Raw genomic sequence first — 19,533 nt, forward strand, 5'->3', positions numbered from 1 at the left:
GCTTGGAGTATTCATCATTCGGCGCCCGTGCTGTAAATACATTTAAAAAAAAAACGCATAGGTTCCCTTGTATTTTTGATAACCAGCCAGGCAAAACTCACAGCTGGGCGCTGCATCCCTCAGTTGTCAGCTTCAGCAAGGCTGGTTATCAAGAATAGAGGGGTACCCACGCCATATTTCTTAATTATTTAAATAAATAATTTTAAAAAACGGCATATAGTCCCCCCAATTTTTGACAATCAGCCAAGCTAAAGCAGACAGCTGGGGCTGGTATTCTTTGGCTGGTAAGGGGCCATGGATATTGGCCCCCCAGCCTAAACATATCAGCCCACAGCCACCCAGAAGTGGCACATCTATTAGATGCGCTAATTCTGGCTTTTTGCCCTCCTCTTCCTACTTGCCCTGTAGCGGTGGCAAGTGGGGTTCATATTTGTGGAGTTGTTGTCACCTTTGTTTTGTCAAATGACATCGAGGACACGGATTAGTAATGGAGAGACGTCTATAAGACATCTATCCATTACAGGTCCCAGTGCTTTATAGGACCAAAAGAAGCACCCTATAAGTTTAGCAGTTGTAACACTTCATGTTTTATTTAAAGGGGTATTCACATCTCCAAGATCCTATCCCAATATGTAGTAGGTGTAATAATAATGATATTAGCAAATACCTCCATTTAGAAATGTAGTATAGTTTTTCTGATATGCTATGTTCCTTTCCTCATGTGCAGGCATTGCAGGACCTTAACCTTCACTATATCAGTGGTTGTATCCATGGATACCTAAGGTCCTGTAATGCCTTGGACATGAGGAAAGCGAATCGCGACATAGCGAATTGAAAAAAATATTCTAAAGATCTAATTGGAGGTATTTGCTAATATTATTATTTCTACACCTACTACATATTGAGATAGGATCTTGGAAATGGGAATATCCCTTTAAGTTTAATTGCTGGGTTGTGGGGTTATTTCATACTAATTCCACAACCCAAAAATAAAATTTTAGAAAAGTCAATGTTCTGAATCAAATTGATGAAATAGTATGTGTACTTACAGCCTGTATCTGAGAAGCATCTGTGGCAAGTCGAGTTGTTAAAGCTCCAGTACCATTTTTCTTGTCATCAAACCATGACATTTCCTTAAGACAAAGAAATAGGCAAAATATCCAATATAACCACAGATCAACACATTAGATTCACCTCATTGGGTAATATTCATTGCCAAACTAACCTGGCGCAGCATAGATTTAAATGCCATTTGTCTCAGCCGCATGGTGAGGACCTCCCCTGATCTTCCAAACATGAAGCCCTAACCAAAAACACAGAGCATGATCTGTAAAATATACTATACACTGGAAAAAATGAATAAAACGGTAAAATGTCTTCAATTGAGAACTATATGAAAACATCATGAGGCCAAATTTTGGCCTATGCTAAAGTCAGAAAATTCAGTATATTTTTTGCACAACAAAGACATAGATTTGTGATATTTGTTAATCTATCTAAAAGTTGCCAACCACACACACTAACAGTTAAACATTACTTTTCAGCCACTTTTCCAAAACAGACAATTGCAGATTAAAATGTATCAAAATTGTGCAATTTGTGAATTTTTAGCCTGAATTTAATCCAAAAAATTGCATTGCTCGACTTGATACTAAAGTACATATATTAATTTTGATGCAGTCGCTTATTTTCTTAGGTTCAATCAAGAAATTAAAAGGGTGATCTACAACTATGATATTGATGAACTATCCTTAGGATAGTCATTAATATCACATCAATGGGAAATAAAATGGAAACAATTGAGAAGCTAAACAATTCAGCTACATTGCCAATTTAGTGGCCGCTGGTGGCTAATGCAGATCAACATGCCCTCTCGAGTAGAACCTGATCTGCAGAACCCAGCAATGGCCTAGCTGATGGAGCTGTGCTGTTCAGCTCCACAACTGTTTAATTCCAACTGCTTCCAGAGCGAAGAACAGCTGATCTGAGGGGGTGTCAGACCATCAATATCATAGTAGTCAGGGCTGCTCTACCATGAGGTAGTCCGAGATGAGTAGTCCGAGTTGTCTCTTAGGGGGGAAGATGACAGATCACCTTCAAAATACTCAGCCTCGGTCAAGCCTCATGACATAAATTCATCATAACGTGGATCACGGTGTGTTGAGAGGGCTAAGGAGCTGAGATGCTACCTAGGTTACAAAGTCAACATTTTACCCATGAATTGAGAATTTTGAAAATGAAAGATCAGTCCTGGCAGAGAAAGAGGCACATTTCTCTGATGAGATATATTACAAAGTTTCGTAATTTCATGTGTACTATTGATTTATGGGAAAAAAAATTTAATCAACGGTTACTTGTTAACAATATGGATGCCATTGTCAATCTCTGACATCCAAATTAAAGGGAACCTGTCACCCCGTTTTTTGAGATTGAGCTATAAATACTGTTAAATAGGGCCTGCGCTGTGTGTTCCTATAGTGTATGTAGTGTACCCCGATTCCCCATGTATGCTGAGAAATAACTTACCAAAGTCGCCGTTTTCGCCTGTCAATCAGGCTGGTCAGGTCGGGAGGGCGTGGTGACATCGGTGGTTCTTCCTCAGCTTTACGTTGGTGGCGTAGTGGCGTAGTGGTGAACAAGCAGCGCGCGATCTGCGCTGTAATCCCTTGCATCGGTGGGGGCGGCCATCTTCCTGGGGCCGCGCGTGCGCAGATCGAGTGAAAATGGCTGCCGCGATCTCTAATGCGCACGCGCGGCATCCCGCGGCCATTTTCCTGAAGCCCCGTGCAGCAGAGCACTCGATCTGCGCACGCGCGGCCCCAGGAAGATGGCCGCCCCCACCGACGAAAGGGATGACAGCGCAGATCGCGCGCTGTGTCTTCACCACTACGCCACTACGCCACCAACGTAAAGCTGAGGAAGAACCAGCGATGTCACCACGCCCTCCCGACCTGACCAGTCTGATTGACAGGCGAAAACGGCGACTTTGGTAAGTTATTTCTCAGCATACATAGGGAATCGGGGTACACTACATACACTATAGGAACACACAGCGCAGGCCCTATTTAACAGTATTTATAGCTCAATCTCAAAAAACGGGGTGACAGGTTCCCTTTAAACGGAGCAGTCGACGATACACAAGCACACATGCCAGTCTTTGTGAACATTCATGGTGGAGTCAGATGCTTCCAATTCATGAAGAGGGCGCATCTCACAAGTGGTGAGCATCTCCATGCACCACACCAGAAATATTACTTCACGGACTGGAGTGAGATTTCTTGTGTAGGGAACAATACAGCTCATCGTGATTACAGCTCATCGCGCTCCAGCCACGCACCCATCCCGAAAAGATCAAATGACTTTGGTAGAGCTGAAAGAAACTGGTGCGTTGCATCAAAAATTTTGCAACTTTTCAAAGCAATTTATGCCAAAATGATGGCCAACTTGCTTTGATGAAATAAGTGCCTATGTGTCTACAGCATGATACTACAGCAGAATACAATTTATAGAAGAAATGAAGAGTTAACTAACCTGCAGAAAAAATGTGAAGAAGGAAACCACACCAATAACCGCAATAATTATAGAATAAAGATTTATTTCTGATCGTATTTTCTCTGAATCATTAGTTTCAAATATCTGTTAAAAAAAGAAAAGATTACAAGATATGTGATGATTCTGAATGTATAGTAACTAATATTATCGCTCTACTAGCTTTAATAATTGTGGATTTTTAAAAAAATATTTTGAATCCTGCTTTTATAGCTTGGCTATACAATTAAGTAAAATAATGCTATTTGATTATTATTATTTATCCTATATATTTAGAAAAGTATTTCAATTCTGTGTTGACACATTTCAGGAATTGTGTTTTTTTTGCAGTGATTTAATGAAAAAAGCCCAGTTTGAACTATTACATTCTCAACAGAAATATGGAAGATTCATGCCTAAAATATACTTACGGTTATAACTTTAGCGAATAGTATACTGAAAGCTGGGTGACCTATTCCATTGATTAATGCCGCAAGTGTTCCAATCATAATATATGGCCACTCTGATTTATTCAGTCTTAATATCCGGAAAAATGAAATATTTGGAAGTTTTTTCTGTGGAAATGGAGTAAAAAACTATTTGTGTTAATGCCTGCCACTTGGTCACAGTCGCTGCTAAAGCTGCCAGCGCTTATATTCTTATCTCAGAGCTACTGGATACATTTACGCTCCTCTAAATTGAAATTGCAACATTGCAACACCAAAAAGGAAAAGTCATGGAATTATGGAAATCGCAGGATGGATGGACATGGTAATGATTTGCAAAGGATGCAAAAATGGAAAAAATATTTTTTAAGACAAGATAAAATATTATTTGGCATATACAGTTCCTTTGAAAACCTTTGTATCTGCACAGTTACAAACCACAAGCAAACCCTTTGCTGTCCAATCCTATAGTAACTTTTATCTCCCTTCTCTCTGCCCCCCTGCTTCTACTGCCTGTAATGCTTTTTTTGCTTCTCAAAAGCGAAGAATGGATGAAAATTTGGGATACGTGCCTTTCACCACAATTATATGTTTTAGACGCTATTTCCAACTTGCCAAAGAGGAGTGGCTCAGTATATGGGATATGGCTTGGCGGGAATGGAGATGTGGCCTGATATGTGACATGATGCACCAAAATGTTGTCCTCGTGACGCTCCGGTGACCGCTCCATGCATTTCGATCTCGCGAGATGATGACGTAGCGGTCACGCGAGACCGCTACATCATCATCTCACAAGACCGCAATGCACTCTTGAGACCGGAGAGCGCGAGGAGCATCGGTAAACGCTTCGCCTGGATCCGGGGGCCAACGGAAGGTGAGTATATAACTATTTTTTATTTTAATTATTTTTTTAACAGGGATATGATGCTCACATTGCAATATACTATGTGGGCTGTGTAATATACTACGTGGGCTGTGCAATATACTACATGGGCTGTGTAATATACTACATGGCTGTGCAATATACTACTTGGCTGTGCAATATACTACGTGGGCTGTGCTATATACTACGTGGCTGTGTTATACACTACATGGGGTGTTATATACTATGTGGCTGTGTTATACACTACGTTGGCTGTGTTATACACTATGTGGGCTGTGTTATATACTGCGTGCGTGGGCTGTTATATACTACGTGAGCTGTGTTATATGCTACGTGGGTTGTTATAAACTACGTGGCTGTGTTATATGCTATGTGGGTTGTTATACACTAAGTGGGCTGTGCTATATACTCCGTGGGCTGTGCTATATACTACGTGGCTGTGCAATATACTACGAGGCTGTGCTATGTACTATGTGGCTGTGCTATTTACTATGTGGGCTGTTATATACTACATGGCTGTGCTATATACTACGAGGCCGGCCTCGAACAATCAGCGACAGGCGCAGTCCAGCCACGAATTGTCGCGGGATTTGAACCACGCTTCGCTAATTGGTCGCGGTTGGCCGGATCCTGTGTATTATTCTAAAATCTTCATAAATAAACTACATACATATTCTAGAATACCCGATGCATTAGAATTGGGCTACCATCTAGTCAGTAATATAAATGTCCATGCTAGAGTTGGAAATAGTGTCTAAAACATATAATTGCAAGCATTGAACCAGCAAGTATGACCCCGGCCTAAGGGACATTGTGGCCTATTTAGACATCAGCTTCAGTTGTGACTGCTACTTATAAACCAGCCATAGCTGCGCCCAGAGAAGTTATTCTCCATGAATTGAATGTCCTTTATTATACTCCGAGGTCTCTCCAAACCCCAGAGTATAACAAAGATAAAAAGTAAAAATTAAAAAAATACTTATACTCACCTTGCGCTCATCTCCTGGACACTCCGCTCCTCACCATCACCCGTCCGGTCCTTGTCTCATCTTCTAATCACCACTGTGAGTGCTGAATCCTTGGGATGAGGACCCAATGGCTTTGCACAAAAAAATGTAAGGTGATGATGTCATGGGCAACATCAGAGCAGGAATTTCCTGACCTAACGTGAGATGGATTCAGCACTCGTGGCAGTGATAAGGATATGCACCAAGGACCAAACGTCAATAGTACACGTAAAAATAAGCAACTTTGTAATATATCACGATCAGTCATTATCAAAATTCTCAATTCTGAGGTAAAATCTATATTTGGTGAAGACAGATAGTTACATTACTGAGATAGGAGACGGCGGCTGCTATCGCTAAGATTCTGTATAAATAGAAGGAGGAGGAGGAGGAGTTCTGCCTCTAGCTCCTCCCTCCACACCCGTCTACATAGAATCTCATCAGTAACAGCCGCCATCTCCTATCTCAGTAATGTAATAATGTGTCTTCACTGAATACAGATTTTACCTCAGAATTTAAAATTTTGATAATGACTGATCAATTTTGGAAGAGAAAAAAAGCAGACTTCACTGCTAAGATATATTACAAAGTTTCTTATTTTCACGTGTATTATTGATTTATGAAATAAAAATGAAAATGAAAATGACAATTACGCTTTAACCTTTTGTTGGTACTTTACAGCTCAGTTGAATCCACATAGAAGTGAATTACAAAAAATCCCTATTTGGGCAAATGCAAAGTAGAATTCAATTCCCATGGAATATATTCGCTTATCTCTACTTGCTGTCTCTTCACCTCTTCTGTTTCCTCCTCGTTATCTTCTTCTTCTCCGTTATCAGATATAGAAAATTTTCCATTGGACATGTTAGAGTATAATCTCTGTATTAGAGGTGGTTTGTCCTGTTTTGCTTCCTCATTTCGTCCAGTTTCGGCCTCTTCTGTCGCTTTTATAGTCTGAAAATAAAGTAAGTTGTGGGGATGAGATTATTTTGATACAAAGTTCTGTGCTTATCATGTGTTGACCCATGAATGTAATGGAAAGCTACTATGCAAAAGTTTTAAACAAGTGTGGAAAAATACTTTTAACACAAAAACCTGATAGGTCATTTACTGTTGATACATTCCCATTAAATTAGATTAAAGAACGAAATGCAAATGTTTCTTATTATTTTACCATGGGCTGTTTCATACAGAAAATCAGATTACTTTGGAAAAAAGATAATTTATTTTTATCATAATAAAACATTGGGAAATCATTGTCACCATGTACTGATTTATGGCTAATATGTTAGTTAGGAGAATGCACATTGGACTAAAGACCACAGGGTGGGCACTGATTATATTATGTAATATGAGATAATAAACTGTGGGTTTATATCTTTAATTAGACCTGTAGATAAGTGATGCCCAATTGGGGACACTGAAGCTTAGAAATATGACCTTAACATATCAGATTAAGAAAAAACAGATGGTAACCCGTATTATTCAGCAATTTATTTAACAATATCATGCATTAACTTATATTGTTAAATCTATCCAAAAATGATCCATTTTTTGCATGTATATGCCTGCCTCCCTGGTGTTTCTTACCAGACAATGCAAATGGATAAAGCTGTAGTTTTACGTGGGTTGGTTTAAAAATTATCCTTGATTGGGGAGTATCAACAGCATTCTTCTCTTCTAAGCGAAGAAGCAATAGATTTTCACAAGTTGTCCAAAAATTATCCCTTTATTAATGGAACAGGAACAGGGTAGCTGATATCTCAAGTAGGAGTGAAAAAAGTAGTTTTTTCTACCTGTCCAATAGGCAGCTCTAGAAAATGTCATGTGATAACTGATTGGTATTGTGATACCATGCCTCAAACCATATGGTCCCGCCCTCTTTTCAACAATATGTGAAGTAGTGGTGGACATTTTATTTACATCCACGTGAATTGAATTGCAAATTGTTTGAATTTGCCGGGATCTGCAAGTTTCAGGACAATTTGATCATCTCTAGTATTTATGCATGATTTTATGTACTGGCTTTTTACCAGTGTAAAAGTGGTCCATGTTCACTTCATGTTCTCTTTGCTAAAAAACAGATCTTCTTATATATGTTCTGGAAAGATTTTCTTCTTCCATTGAGCCCAAATCTTTGAATAGGTAGATAGAATCTAAGGAGAAAATGCTTCAACTACTGCTGCTACAAAATTGTATGTAAATGGTATGATAGACCAACAATATATTAACTATTAACTATTTTTATTGTCATATTGTGAACATACCTGGGCTGTTGCAAGAGAATAATATATTCCCTTTCTTTCCATTAGTTCTGAATGTGTTCCTTGCTCAGCAACAGTGCCATTCTCCACCACCACAATCAAATCTGCTGTCCACACAGTGCTGAGACGGTGAGCAATAACAATTGTAGTACGTCCTTCGATGGCCTGAAAACAGATGTAATATCTTTATGAGATGATAAACATTAAACTGCTGTAAAATAACTGTAAAAAAATTCAAGATCATGTGAACTTTGATTATTTAATCTGATAATACATGAACTCACTTACCTTATCTAGTGCAGCTTGCACGACAGACTCACTAGCAGTATCCAGAGCAGAGGTGGCCTCGTCCAGCAGAAGTATCTTAGGATTTCGAACCAAAGCTCTGGCTATTGCTATTCTTTGTTTTTGGCCACCACTCAACTGAGCTCCTCTTTCCCCAACAAGAGTTTCAAATTTCTAAAAGAGCATAAAATCATGGAAAGTATGAGTTGACCTTTTAACTTAACATTACCTTATTAATCAAGTATTTAAAGAACCACTCAAGGGTGTTTTTTTACTATATCGCTGGAGTGGTGGCACTACTTTAGGCTCCCTGCCCCTTGCATTATACGCACCAGCCACCATCTTAATCTGCTATCGGTGCCACTCCGGTCGGCTTCTGCAGGTTATGGCCTGCCGGATTGCTCCAGTACTTGCTATGTAATCCGGATGTCACAACTCAATGTAAGTCTATGAGAGGCAAAACAAGGCCAGAATGAAGCTGTTATAGACTTCCATAGAGAGCTTGTGATCATTAGCTCTGACTTCCTGTCAGTGAGAAGCTGCGATCACAAGATGCGTATCGGGACCGGAGCGGTGCTGGGAACAGCTGAAGACGGCAGCTGGTGTGTATAATACTAGTGGCAGGAAACTTACATTAGTGCCACCACTCCAGCTCAAAATAAAGCCGTAGTGGTGCTTTAAAATCAGACTAACCTAGAGCTTACCGGTATATATTGCAGTACTCTTCACTAATAATGTCTGCTGCATTATACAAATTCAAAGTAACATGGACTGACCAATATCTTTGAATCAGACACAAAATACTTTTCCTTCTGCCAAGAATGTTAGATTTGGCACAAGACTTTTATTACAAAGCCCATAATCAATGTATTAGCGGCCAGGTAGCACGGTCTTGTGCTGAACTTCTAAACTTTACTTTTAGCAAGCAGCAGAGACATTGGGCAATCTATGCTGCTATATCTCAGAAATGTCATATTACAATTTTTGGTCTCTTGGTAATTCCTGGCACATAGTTTCGAATTACATTTGGAGATGCACATTAACCCCTTTCTGACCTCGGACTGGATAGTACGTCCGAGGTCAGCTCCCCTGCTTTGATGCAGGGCTCCGCGGTGAGCCCGCATCAAAGCCGGGACATGTCAGCTGTTTTGAACAGCTGACATGTGCCCATAATAGGCGCGGGCAGAATCGCGATCTGCCCGCACCTATTGACTAGTTAAATGCCGCTGTCAAACGCAGACAGCGGCATTTAACTACCGCTTCCGGCCGGGCGGCCGGAAATGACATCAGGATGATAACCATAGAGGTCCTTGAGACCTCTATGGTTACTGATCACCGGTGGCTGTGAGCGCCACCCTGTGGTCAGCGCTCACAGCACACCTCCATTTCTGCTACATAGCAGCGATCAGCAGATCGCTGCTATGTAGCAGAGGCGATCGAGTTGTGCCTGCTTCTAGCCTCCCATGGAGGCTATTGAAGCATGGCAAAAGTAAAAAAAAAAGTAAAAAAAATGTGAAAAAAATAAAAAAAATATAAAAGTTTAAATCACCCCCCTTTCGCCCCAATCAAAATAAATCAATAAAAAAAAATCAAATCTACACATATTTGGAATCGCCGCGCTCAGAATCGCCCGATCTATCAACTAAAAAAAAGCATTAACCTGATCGCTAAACGGCGTAGCGAGAAAAAAATTCGAAACGCCAGAATTGCGTTTTTTAGGTCGCCGGGACAATGCATTAAAATGCAATAACGGGCGATCAAAAGAACGTATCTGCACCAAAATGCTATCATTAAAAACGTCATCTCGGCACGCTAAAATAAGCCCTCAACCGACGCCAGATCACGAAAAATGGAGACGCTACGAGTATCGGAAAATGGCACAATTATTTTTTTTTTTTAAGCAAAGTTTGGAATTTTTTTTCACCACTTAGATAAAAAATAACCTAGTCATGTTAGGTGTTTATGAACTCGTAATGACCTGGAGAATCATAATGTCAGGTCAGTTTTAGCATTTAGTGAACCTAGCAAAAAAGCCAAACAAAATACAAGTGTGGGATTGCACTTTTTTTGCAATTTCACCGCACTTGGAATTTCTTTCCCGTTTTCTAGTACACGACATGCTAAAACCAATGATGTCGTTCAAAAGTACAACTCGTCCCGCAAAAAATAAGCCCTCACATGGCCAAATTGACGGAAAAATAAAAAAGTTATGGCTCTGGGAAGGAGGGGAGTGAAAAACGAACACGGAAAAACGAAAAATCCCAAGATCATGAAGGGGTTAAAGGACTTTTTTTTTGACAAACTGCATTTTTTCTTGTTACAAGGGTTATCAAGAAATAAGTTGATCCGAGATTATCATACTTCTGGGAGCATCAGAAATCTGCTCTACAGGGACTTGCGTCAGCGAGTGTTCAATTCACTGGCAGGGCGCCCACCATAGAAATAAGGCATTACATGATGCCCATTATAAAAAGAAAATGTCCCCTTAATGCATAGACATGCCAGGTCCTACAGAGAGAATGACACTTCAATAGGTCAGTCTCTACTTGAAATTAGAGGGGTTTTCCCAATTTTGCAAGGTATGGTCTATGGACAGTATATTTGTCATGACTCAGGATGAGGTGGTTCTGGCTCTGTCCTGGTCAGGTCAGGGTTAAGATACTTCGCCTCTCTTTGGTTCTGCAGTGGTTATTTAATGCTGGTAGTTCCTGGGTATAGCGGCAGATGCAGGTTTATACTCCCCTGATGATTGCATAGGATGAAACGCGTCGGGAGACGCTGGCCATAGCTGAGGCTTCTACTTTTCTCACCACTACAGGGGGACTCCAGATAGAGAGGAATCTCTCCAAAAATTCCCGGTGAGATCCACCCATATATATTTGGGGATTTTTTTGCACACATGTTGGTTAGATGCTTGTCCAGCTAAAACAAGCTATATGCATATTTAAACCAAGTCCAGCACCGGTATATTTATTGTAAGGGAACGCCTAAGAATATTTCAAGGGCTACACGGTTCCATGTTTACAAGACGTCGGTGTACAGTTGTTTATTTTGGACGTAGGTGTTAGATTTAAAGCCTCATTGCTATGCTGCTACAAACTGACAGTTACTGTGATTTGTGTTGAAAAAGGATGCATGTGAATATACAACTAGTGGGAAAAGCCTCCTGATATAACATCACTGGAGACAGACAGGCATAGTGGTTAATGCAGGTTCTCAGATTCCTTTAAAAGCCTCCTAATATAACACTGTGGGCTGGTATCTGATATTAATTAACCACTTTTGTATGACTGGTTCTGATAACTGTATAACAGGTGCTTTGAAAGGCTGGATATCAGTCTGCATTTATGATTTCAGTAAAATATCAGTCCAGGTTAACGTATGACCCGTATGGTGGACTGTTTGGAAATACAATGTCGATAGATTGAATTTGCAATTTTCCAAGGGGTCTAAAAGATATATGCTTGCTTTCCCACTGTATATATAGTGGTATTAGGCATCATCCCTTAGGCTGGTAATATACCAGAATAGGGAACAATCGGTACTGTCATTTTATTGTATGTATTTATGTTAGTCCTCCCTTCTGTGTAGGGTATAGGGCACTTTCCTCACTAGGTTTCCCTTCCCCCATGTGCAGTGTTTTTGGTGTTACATGTCGCATTTTTTGAATTTTTAACGTAACTTAATAAAAGTCAAGTTTTAGGTATCCAATTGCTATTTTCTACTTTGAGTTACTCATTGGATTACGCACCCTGCTAATATATAGTTCCTGGGTCCAGTGTCGGTGATACTTCCGTTTACTCCGCTAGGGATTGCTGACTCAGGTTACTAATCTGTTATTGTAGTCCCTCTGTGTGTGAGCTTTTTTTTGTATGACCTGGTTTGTCCCCTGACTTCTGCCTATGTGTTCTGCTCTGTACTGCCCTGTCTTTCCTGATCCTCCGACCTCTTGGCTCATCTCGGTTCACTCCCTGTCCCATCCCTAGGTACTTCGCTCTTGTTTGACTTTGACCCTTGGCTCTTTATTTGACTACATTTACGTTTTGTGCCCTGTATTCCATGCTCTCAGCCGCTTCCCTGTCCTCACGTGTGGTAGCTCCGCCCCACTGCTAACACGTGACTGTTTAGTGTCAGGTCCTGTGCACAATGCGTGCTTTAGCACTCACACTCCCTGCGCTCAGTTCCAGGCCCCTGCAAGCGCCCCCTAGGCTCCTCAGGTGACACACAATGTGTGTCATTACAATATTACTTTCTTATTTCCAACAGAATAATTAACACTAAATTGGCAGTGCAGCGTGGACTAGGATTGATGAGTACTCAGAGCTCAGACTGCCTGCAATCACCAAGTTATCATCTGTCCTGTGGATGGATGATAATTGCTGATTAGGGTCATGCTCGTTAATAACAGATGTCTCCACCAGAGCAGCCAGTACGGTTTTACATATTATTTCTTGCATTTTACTGTTGGTCCCAGGGGACTGATTTAAGTTCAGTTTGTGAACTATCGAATTATTAAGTTGCTGTAATAATTTGAACTATGACTTATTTTAAATAAGAGAAAACCATTTAAAATTAAAAATAGAAAATCCATCTCCTTAAAAGTAAAGTGCAAATGTTAGAAGTTGGGGATCTTGACTTTTTGTCATTAAATACTTGAAAATTGAAAACAAATCTATGAGCAGTGCCCCATAAATTGCACATACGTACATCGGGCAGTGCTGTAATGAAGTCATAGGCATTGGCTTCCTTAGCTGCTCGCTCTATTTCTTCATCTGTCACATCTAATCTGCCATATTTAATATTGTTCTTAATGGTTGTTGCAAACAGGACGGGCTCCTGGCTGACCACGCCAATCATTTCTCTGTAGTGTCTAACATTCAAGGTTCTTACATCATGGCCATCAACCATTATCTGAAAAAAAGTAGAACACTGAAATAACTCAAGTCTAAATTAAAAAAAATCCAATATCTGAAAGAAAGTATCAAAATATACCATACTTACCATTCCTTCTTGAGGATCATACATTCTCTGCAAGAGTTGCACTGTTGTGCTTTTCCCACAACCACTTTGCCCGACCAATGCCACCGTCTGCCCAGGTTTAACTTTTAGATTAAATCCTTTTAAAACCTTAGTTTGAACAGAAAATAGTCCGTTGTGTGTTTTCACAAAGACAAGTCCACACAAAACACACAAGAACATAAGACAATGGAGTAAAAGGGCATCTAGCAAAGGAATAAAATGGGATTTACCTGAACCTTTGGTCTTGAAGGATAACAAAAATGCACATTTTTAAATTCAACATTTCCTTTGATATTATCAGGCTTATACCCCTCGGATGAATAACTGTTAATTGCAGATACCTGTGGTTATAGGAAAGAAAATATACAGACACAAATTAGCAGAATTTATCATTGTAAAAAAAGTCATTGTCCGCACAAAAGTATTTGGTGAAGTATGAAAAGTCAGGAATCATCACCTAACTAATGTCAAAGTTTTCCAGGGTTGTATAAATAAACTGAATGCTACGTAAATTAATATTTAGATATATTTCTAATATCCCTTCGTCTCAATTCTTCACCATTTTAAAGTTATTAGTTTGCTGTTCCTAGTTCTGCTCTTAGTTAAAAAAAAAACGGCAATTCACACAGTCTGAACATCAGAATGATAAATTGCTATTATTCATTTGTGGGACACTTACAGTTTCCTATGTTACAGAATTTCAATGTGACTGTTAAAAATGGACGCTATATTGTGGCTCCCTACGACATCTGATATTTTTCATGCACCGATACCCTTGAACGGGTGAGTCTCATCCGATTTACGGAAGAAACTTGTGAATGCTGCAGTTTTTTTCACATTCAGATTTGGTTAGTGAAAAAAAAATTATTCATCTGCACTGTCCCACGGAATAACAGTGGCACGAGTGGTATCTGTTATTTTCACGGGCAGCAGTCAAGCCAAAAATTCAGTTGTGTGAATGAGCTCTATAGGAGAGAGAAAGAGAGGCCCCTGCTGATGATAAGAGGTAACAGATGGGAGAGACCTACCCAGTGACTCAGGAGATGGAAAATGACTGCCGTAAAAACTGTGCTCCACTGATCTGTGATGGTTGAGAAACTGACCACCGCGGCACAAGGTGTGATAATCTGCAACATGTCAGAGCTGCACGGCATTAAAGAGAAGCCCACACGGCCACAAAATAAGAGATTAGCCAGGCAGGTCTATTTTTATGATACCCAAATCAAATCTCAAAGTGTTTCTGAATTCATGTAATATTGAGAATTTCAGGAAATGCGTTCTCTTTCACTGACAGCTAACAAATATCTTAAAGGGAACCTGTCAGCTAAAAGTACATTATTTACTTGCAGACACAATGGTAATCAGCAGGTAATGCTGCTGTGAGATACACAGTCACCATTCATTATGCAGTAAGTGGGGCTGTAATAATTTACCCCCCTGAACCTTGACTAACAGATACACACACAATGAAGAACAAGCAGTCAGTCAAAGTGCAGGAGAGATATGACAGCGTGCTCACTGTGCAAGCGAGTTGTGACCATTGCACTGTCTCATTGACTGGAAACAGGCATCTGCAGGGAGAATTTAACTTAATTTCTTCCCTGAAGCCGCTGTCCAGGAAAACAACCACTGTATCTGCAGCTACGGGTAAATAATGCTTCTGTTTAAAAATGGTGAAGAATGTAATTTATATCAGAAGGCTGGAAAATTTTCCTTTATGCAAAGAATAAATCTTATAAACCATAAACTAAAAATAGGCTTTCTTTGTTGGATGTTAGTACCAATGATCTTTATTAGAGTAATTTAATGGGAACCTGCCACCAGTTTTGGCTGATAAGAGATACAGCCATCACCTTTCAAGGCTGATATACAGCATTGTATGATGCTGAATATCTGCCCCGAGCCCGACCTGTAAGAGAAGAAAAATAACTCGACAGGGCATAGAAATACGCCTGAACAGAAGCGCTGTGCCGTGGAGACTGTGTAGATGATGAAGGATGAAGCATGAAGAAAGCAGGAGGACGGGGATTGTAAGAAGATGGGAGGTGCCAGACCAAAACCAGCGACGCCAAATCGGACCAGACCGCCCGCAGGTGAGTATAATAAAAGTTATTTTTCTTTTCTTACAGGTCGGGTTGGGGGCAGATATACAGCATTATAGAGTGCTGTATATCAGCCCTGAAAAGTGATGGCCGTAACTCTTATCAGCCACACCTGGTGACAGGAACACATGGGCTACTTGCACAGTGAACAAGTCTGTATGATCATGTTCACACACCACCAAGAAACCTGAAGACACAAAAGAGAATAGTAAAACCAAAAACACTCAGTTTGAAAAAATGTTGCAGTAATTCGCAAGTGCTAGTAAAAGATGTAAAAAACAGGGTATTTGGTTGATACGTTTTTTGCAAAAAATGTATACTAAGCTGCTCTACCAATCTTCACGGTATACCCTTATCAGAGCAGTCCTAACTAATGTATGCAATCCCTATCTGATGTATTTAAAAACCTGATCATCTGTATATAACCTGTGTGAACAGGGTTCAGAGAGGAAAAATCCATGTGTGCATACAGGGTAGAACAGCTTTTGTGCAGATAGCCCAAGAGGAGTGGTGGAACTCACCAGTCTTGTAGACACAAGAGAACAATTATGGAAACAGGAACACATGGGCTACTTGCACAGTGAACAAGTCTGTATGATCATGTTCACACACCACCAAGAAACCTGAAGACACAAAAGAGAATAGTAAAACCAAAAACACTCAGTTTGAAAAAATGTTGCAGTAATTCGCAAGTGCTAGTAAAAGATGTAAAAAACAGGGTATTTGGTTGATACGTTTTTTGCAAAAAATGTATACTAAGCTGCTCTACCAATCTTCACGGTATACCCTTATCAGAGCAGTCCTAACTAATGTATGCAATCCCTATCTGATGTATTTAAAAACCTGATCATCTGTATATAACCTGTGTGAACAGGGTTCAGAGAGGAAAAATCCATGTGTGCATACAGGGTAGAACAGCTTTTGTGCAGATAGCCCAAGAGGAGTGGTGGAACTCCCCAGTCTTGTAGACACAAGAGAACAATTATGGAAACAGGAACACATGGGCTACTTGCACAGTGAACAAGTCTGTATGATCATGTTCACACACCACCAAGAAACCTGAAGACACAAAAGAGAATAGTAAAACCAAAAACACTCAGTTTGAAAAAATGTTGCAGTAATTCGCAAGTGCTAGTAAAAGATGTAAAAAACAGGGTATTTGGTTGATACGTTTTTTGCAAAAAATGTATACTAAGCTGCTCTACCAATCTTCACGGTATACCCTTATCAGAGCAGTCCTAACTAATGTATGCAATCCCTATCTGATGTATTTAAAAACCTGATCATCTGTATAATACATCAGATAGGGATTGCATACATTAGTTAGGACTGCTCTGATAAGGGTATACCGTGAAGATTGGTAGAGCAGCTTAGTATACATTTTTTGCAAAAAACGTATCAACCAAATACCCTGTTTTTTACATCTTTTACTAGCACTTGCGAATTACTGCAACATTTTTTCAAACTGAGTGTTTTTGGTTTTACTATTCTCTTTTGTGTCTTCAGGTTTCTTGGTGGTGTGTGAACATGATCATACAGACTTGTTCACTGCGCAAGTAGCCCATGTGTTCCTGTTTCCATAATTGTTCTCTTGTGTCTACAAGACTGGGGAGTTCCACCACTCCTCTTGGGCTATCTGCACAAAAGCTGTTCTACCCTGTATGCACACATGGATTTTTCCTCTCTGAACCCTGTTCACACAGGTTATATACAGATGATCAGGTTTTTAAATACATCAGATAGGGATTGCATACATTAGTTAGGACTGCTCTGATAAGGGTATACCGTGAAGATTGGTAGAGCAGCTTAGTATACATTTTTTGCAAAAAACGTATCAACCAAATACCCTGTTTTTTACATCTTTTACTAGCACTTGCGAATTACTGCAACATTTTTTCAAACTGAGTGTTTTTGGTTTTACTATTCTCTTTTGTGTCTTCAGGTTTCTTGGTGGTGTGTGAACATGATCATACAGACTTGTTCACTGTGCAAGTAGCCCATGTGTTCCTGTTTCCATAATTGTTCTCTTGTGTCTACAAGACTGGGGAGTTCCACCACTCCTCTTGGGCTATCTGCACAAAAGCTGTTCTACCCTGTATGCACACATGGATTTTTCCTCTCTGAACCCTGTTCACACAGGTTATATACAGATGATCAGATTTTTAAATACATCAGATAGGGATTGCATACATTAGTTAGGACTGCTCTGATAAGGGTATACCGTGAAGATTGGTAGAGCAGCTTAGTATACATTTTTTGCAAAAAACGTATCAACCAAATACCCTGTTTTTTACATCTTTTACTAGCACTTGCGAATTACTGCAACATTTTTTCAAACTGAGTGTTTTTGGTTTTACTATTCTCTTTTGTGTCTTCAGGTTTCTTGGTGGTGTGTGAACATGATCATACAGACTTGTTCACTGTGCAAGTAGCCCATGTGTTCCTGTTTCCATAATTGTTCTCTTGTGTCTACAAGACTGGGGAGTTCCACCACTCCTCTTGGGCTATCTGCACAAAAGCTGTTCTACCCTGTATGCACACATGGATTTTTCCTCTCTGAACCCTGTTCACACAGGTTATATACAGATGATCAGGTTTTTAAATACATCAGATAGGGATTGCATACATTAGTTAGGACTGCTCTGATAAGGGTATACCGTGAAGATTGGTAGAGCAGCTTAGTATACATTTTTTGCAAAAAACGTATCAACCAAATACCCTGTTTTTTACATCTTTTACTAGCACTTGCGAATTACTGCAACATTTTTTCAAACTGAGTGTTTTTGGTTTTACTATTCTCTTTTGTGTCTTCAGGTTTCTTGGTGGTGTGTGAACATGATCCTACAGACTTGTTCACTGTGCAAGTAGCCCATGTGTTCCTGTTTCCATAATTGTTCTCTTGTGTCTACAAGACTGGGGAGTTCCACCACTCCTCTTGGGCTATCTGCACAAAAGCTGTTCTACCCTGTATGCACACATGGATTTTTCCTCTCTGAACCCCGTTCACACAGGTTATATACAGATGATCAGGTTTATAAATACATCAGATAGGGATTGCATACATTAGTTAGGACTGCTCTGATAAGGGTATACCGTGAAGATTGGTAGAGCAGCTTAGTATACATTTTTTGCAAAAAACGTATCAACCAAATACCCTGTTTTTTACATCTTTTACTAGCACTTGCGAATTACTGCAACATTTTTTCAAACTGAGTGTTTTTGGTTTTACTATTCTTTTTTGTGTCTTCAGACACCTGGTGACAGGTTCACTTTAAGGTTGGGGGAATCTGGGTTCAGGTAATACTCTACATGACTGCAGATGTTTGATTCCTCACAGTATCCACATGCTATCAGGAGTCTCCGTTTTTGCTGGCGAGTGCAGGTGGTCACATGACCACAAGTATGTGTCTAGTATGCATGCAGTCATGTGCAGCCTAGACGTGCGTGGCCTCACTCAATACAAGTGAATTGAGCGAGTCTGAACATGTCTAGTCAGAATGTGGCTTGAAGTATGCAAGTCGCATACTTGGGGATACGTGATCACTAGTGTTGAGCGTTCCGACACTGCAATATCGAGTACCGGCCGATATTCGTGGTATCGGAGTTCCGATACTGAGTTCCGATACTTTTACAATATTGAATACCGGAATTGGAAGTTCCCATAATGCAATTAGCCAGTTTGATTTAACCCCTTAATGACCGCCAATACGTCTTTTAACTGACCTGAGATATAAGAGAATAGCCTCCCCATACAGATGACAATCCAGCATCTGTCGGTTGTACACTATAGCTGACAACTTGCTGCATCAGACACGATTAGTATTTGCACCATCTAAATCTGTTTAACCCCTTAGATGCTGCTGTCAATAGTGACTACATCATTATAAATGGTTAACAGAGTGTGGGGGCTTCTTCTTTGTCACAATTGGTGCCCTCAGATCATGATTTTGTTGTCCTGATGTTTGCCATGGCAATTCATGACCAAATAGCGGCCTTAGG

General features: G+C 40.1%; 1 protein-coding gene across 2 annotated transcripts in view; it reads right to left on the reverse strand.

The window, feature by feature from the left end:
• Positions 1–19,533, reverse strand: part of LOC138641967 (ATP-binding cassette sub-family B member 5-like) — a 126,214-nt gene that overhangs the window by 33,950 nt on the left and 72,731 nt on the right. For both annotated transcript variants that reach the window (XM_069729812.1, XM_069729811.1), the window contains exons 11-20: positions 13,663–13,773; positions 13,415–13,540; positions 13,121–13,324; positions 8,417–8,587; positions 8,132–8,293; positions 6,660–6,818; positions 3,960–4,103; positions 3,532–3,636; positions 1,226–1,303; positions 1,050–1,133 (exon numbers count right to left, since the gene is read on the reverse strand). In XM_069729812.1, the coding sequence (XP_069585913.1) occupies positions 1,050–1,133; positions 1,226–1,303; positions 3,532–3,636; positions 3,960–4,103; positions 6,660–6,818; positions 8,132–8,293; positions 8,417–8,587; positions 13,121–13,324; positions 13,415–13,540; positions 13,663–13,773 (1,344 nt within the window). The remainder of the gene's footprint in view (positions 1–1,049; positions 1,134–1,225; positions 1,304–3,531; positions 3,637–3,959; positions 4,104–6,659; positions 6,819–8,131; positions 8,294–8,416; positions 8,588–13,120; positions 13,325–13,414; positions 13,541–13,662; positions 13,774–19,533) is intronic.

This window comes from Ranitomeya imitator, chromosome 6 (assembly GCF_032444005.1).
Source record: "Ranitomeya imitator isolate aRanImi1 chromosome 6, aRanImi1.pri, whole genome shotgun sequence".
NCBI lineage: Eukaryota > Metazoa > Chordata > Amphibia > Anura > Dendrobatidae > Ranitomeya > Ranitomeya imitator.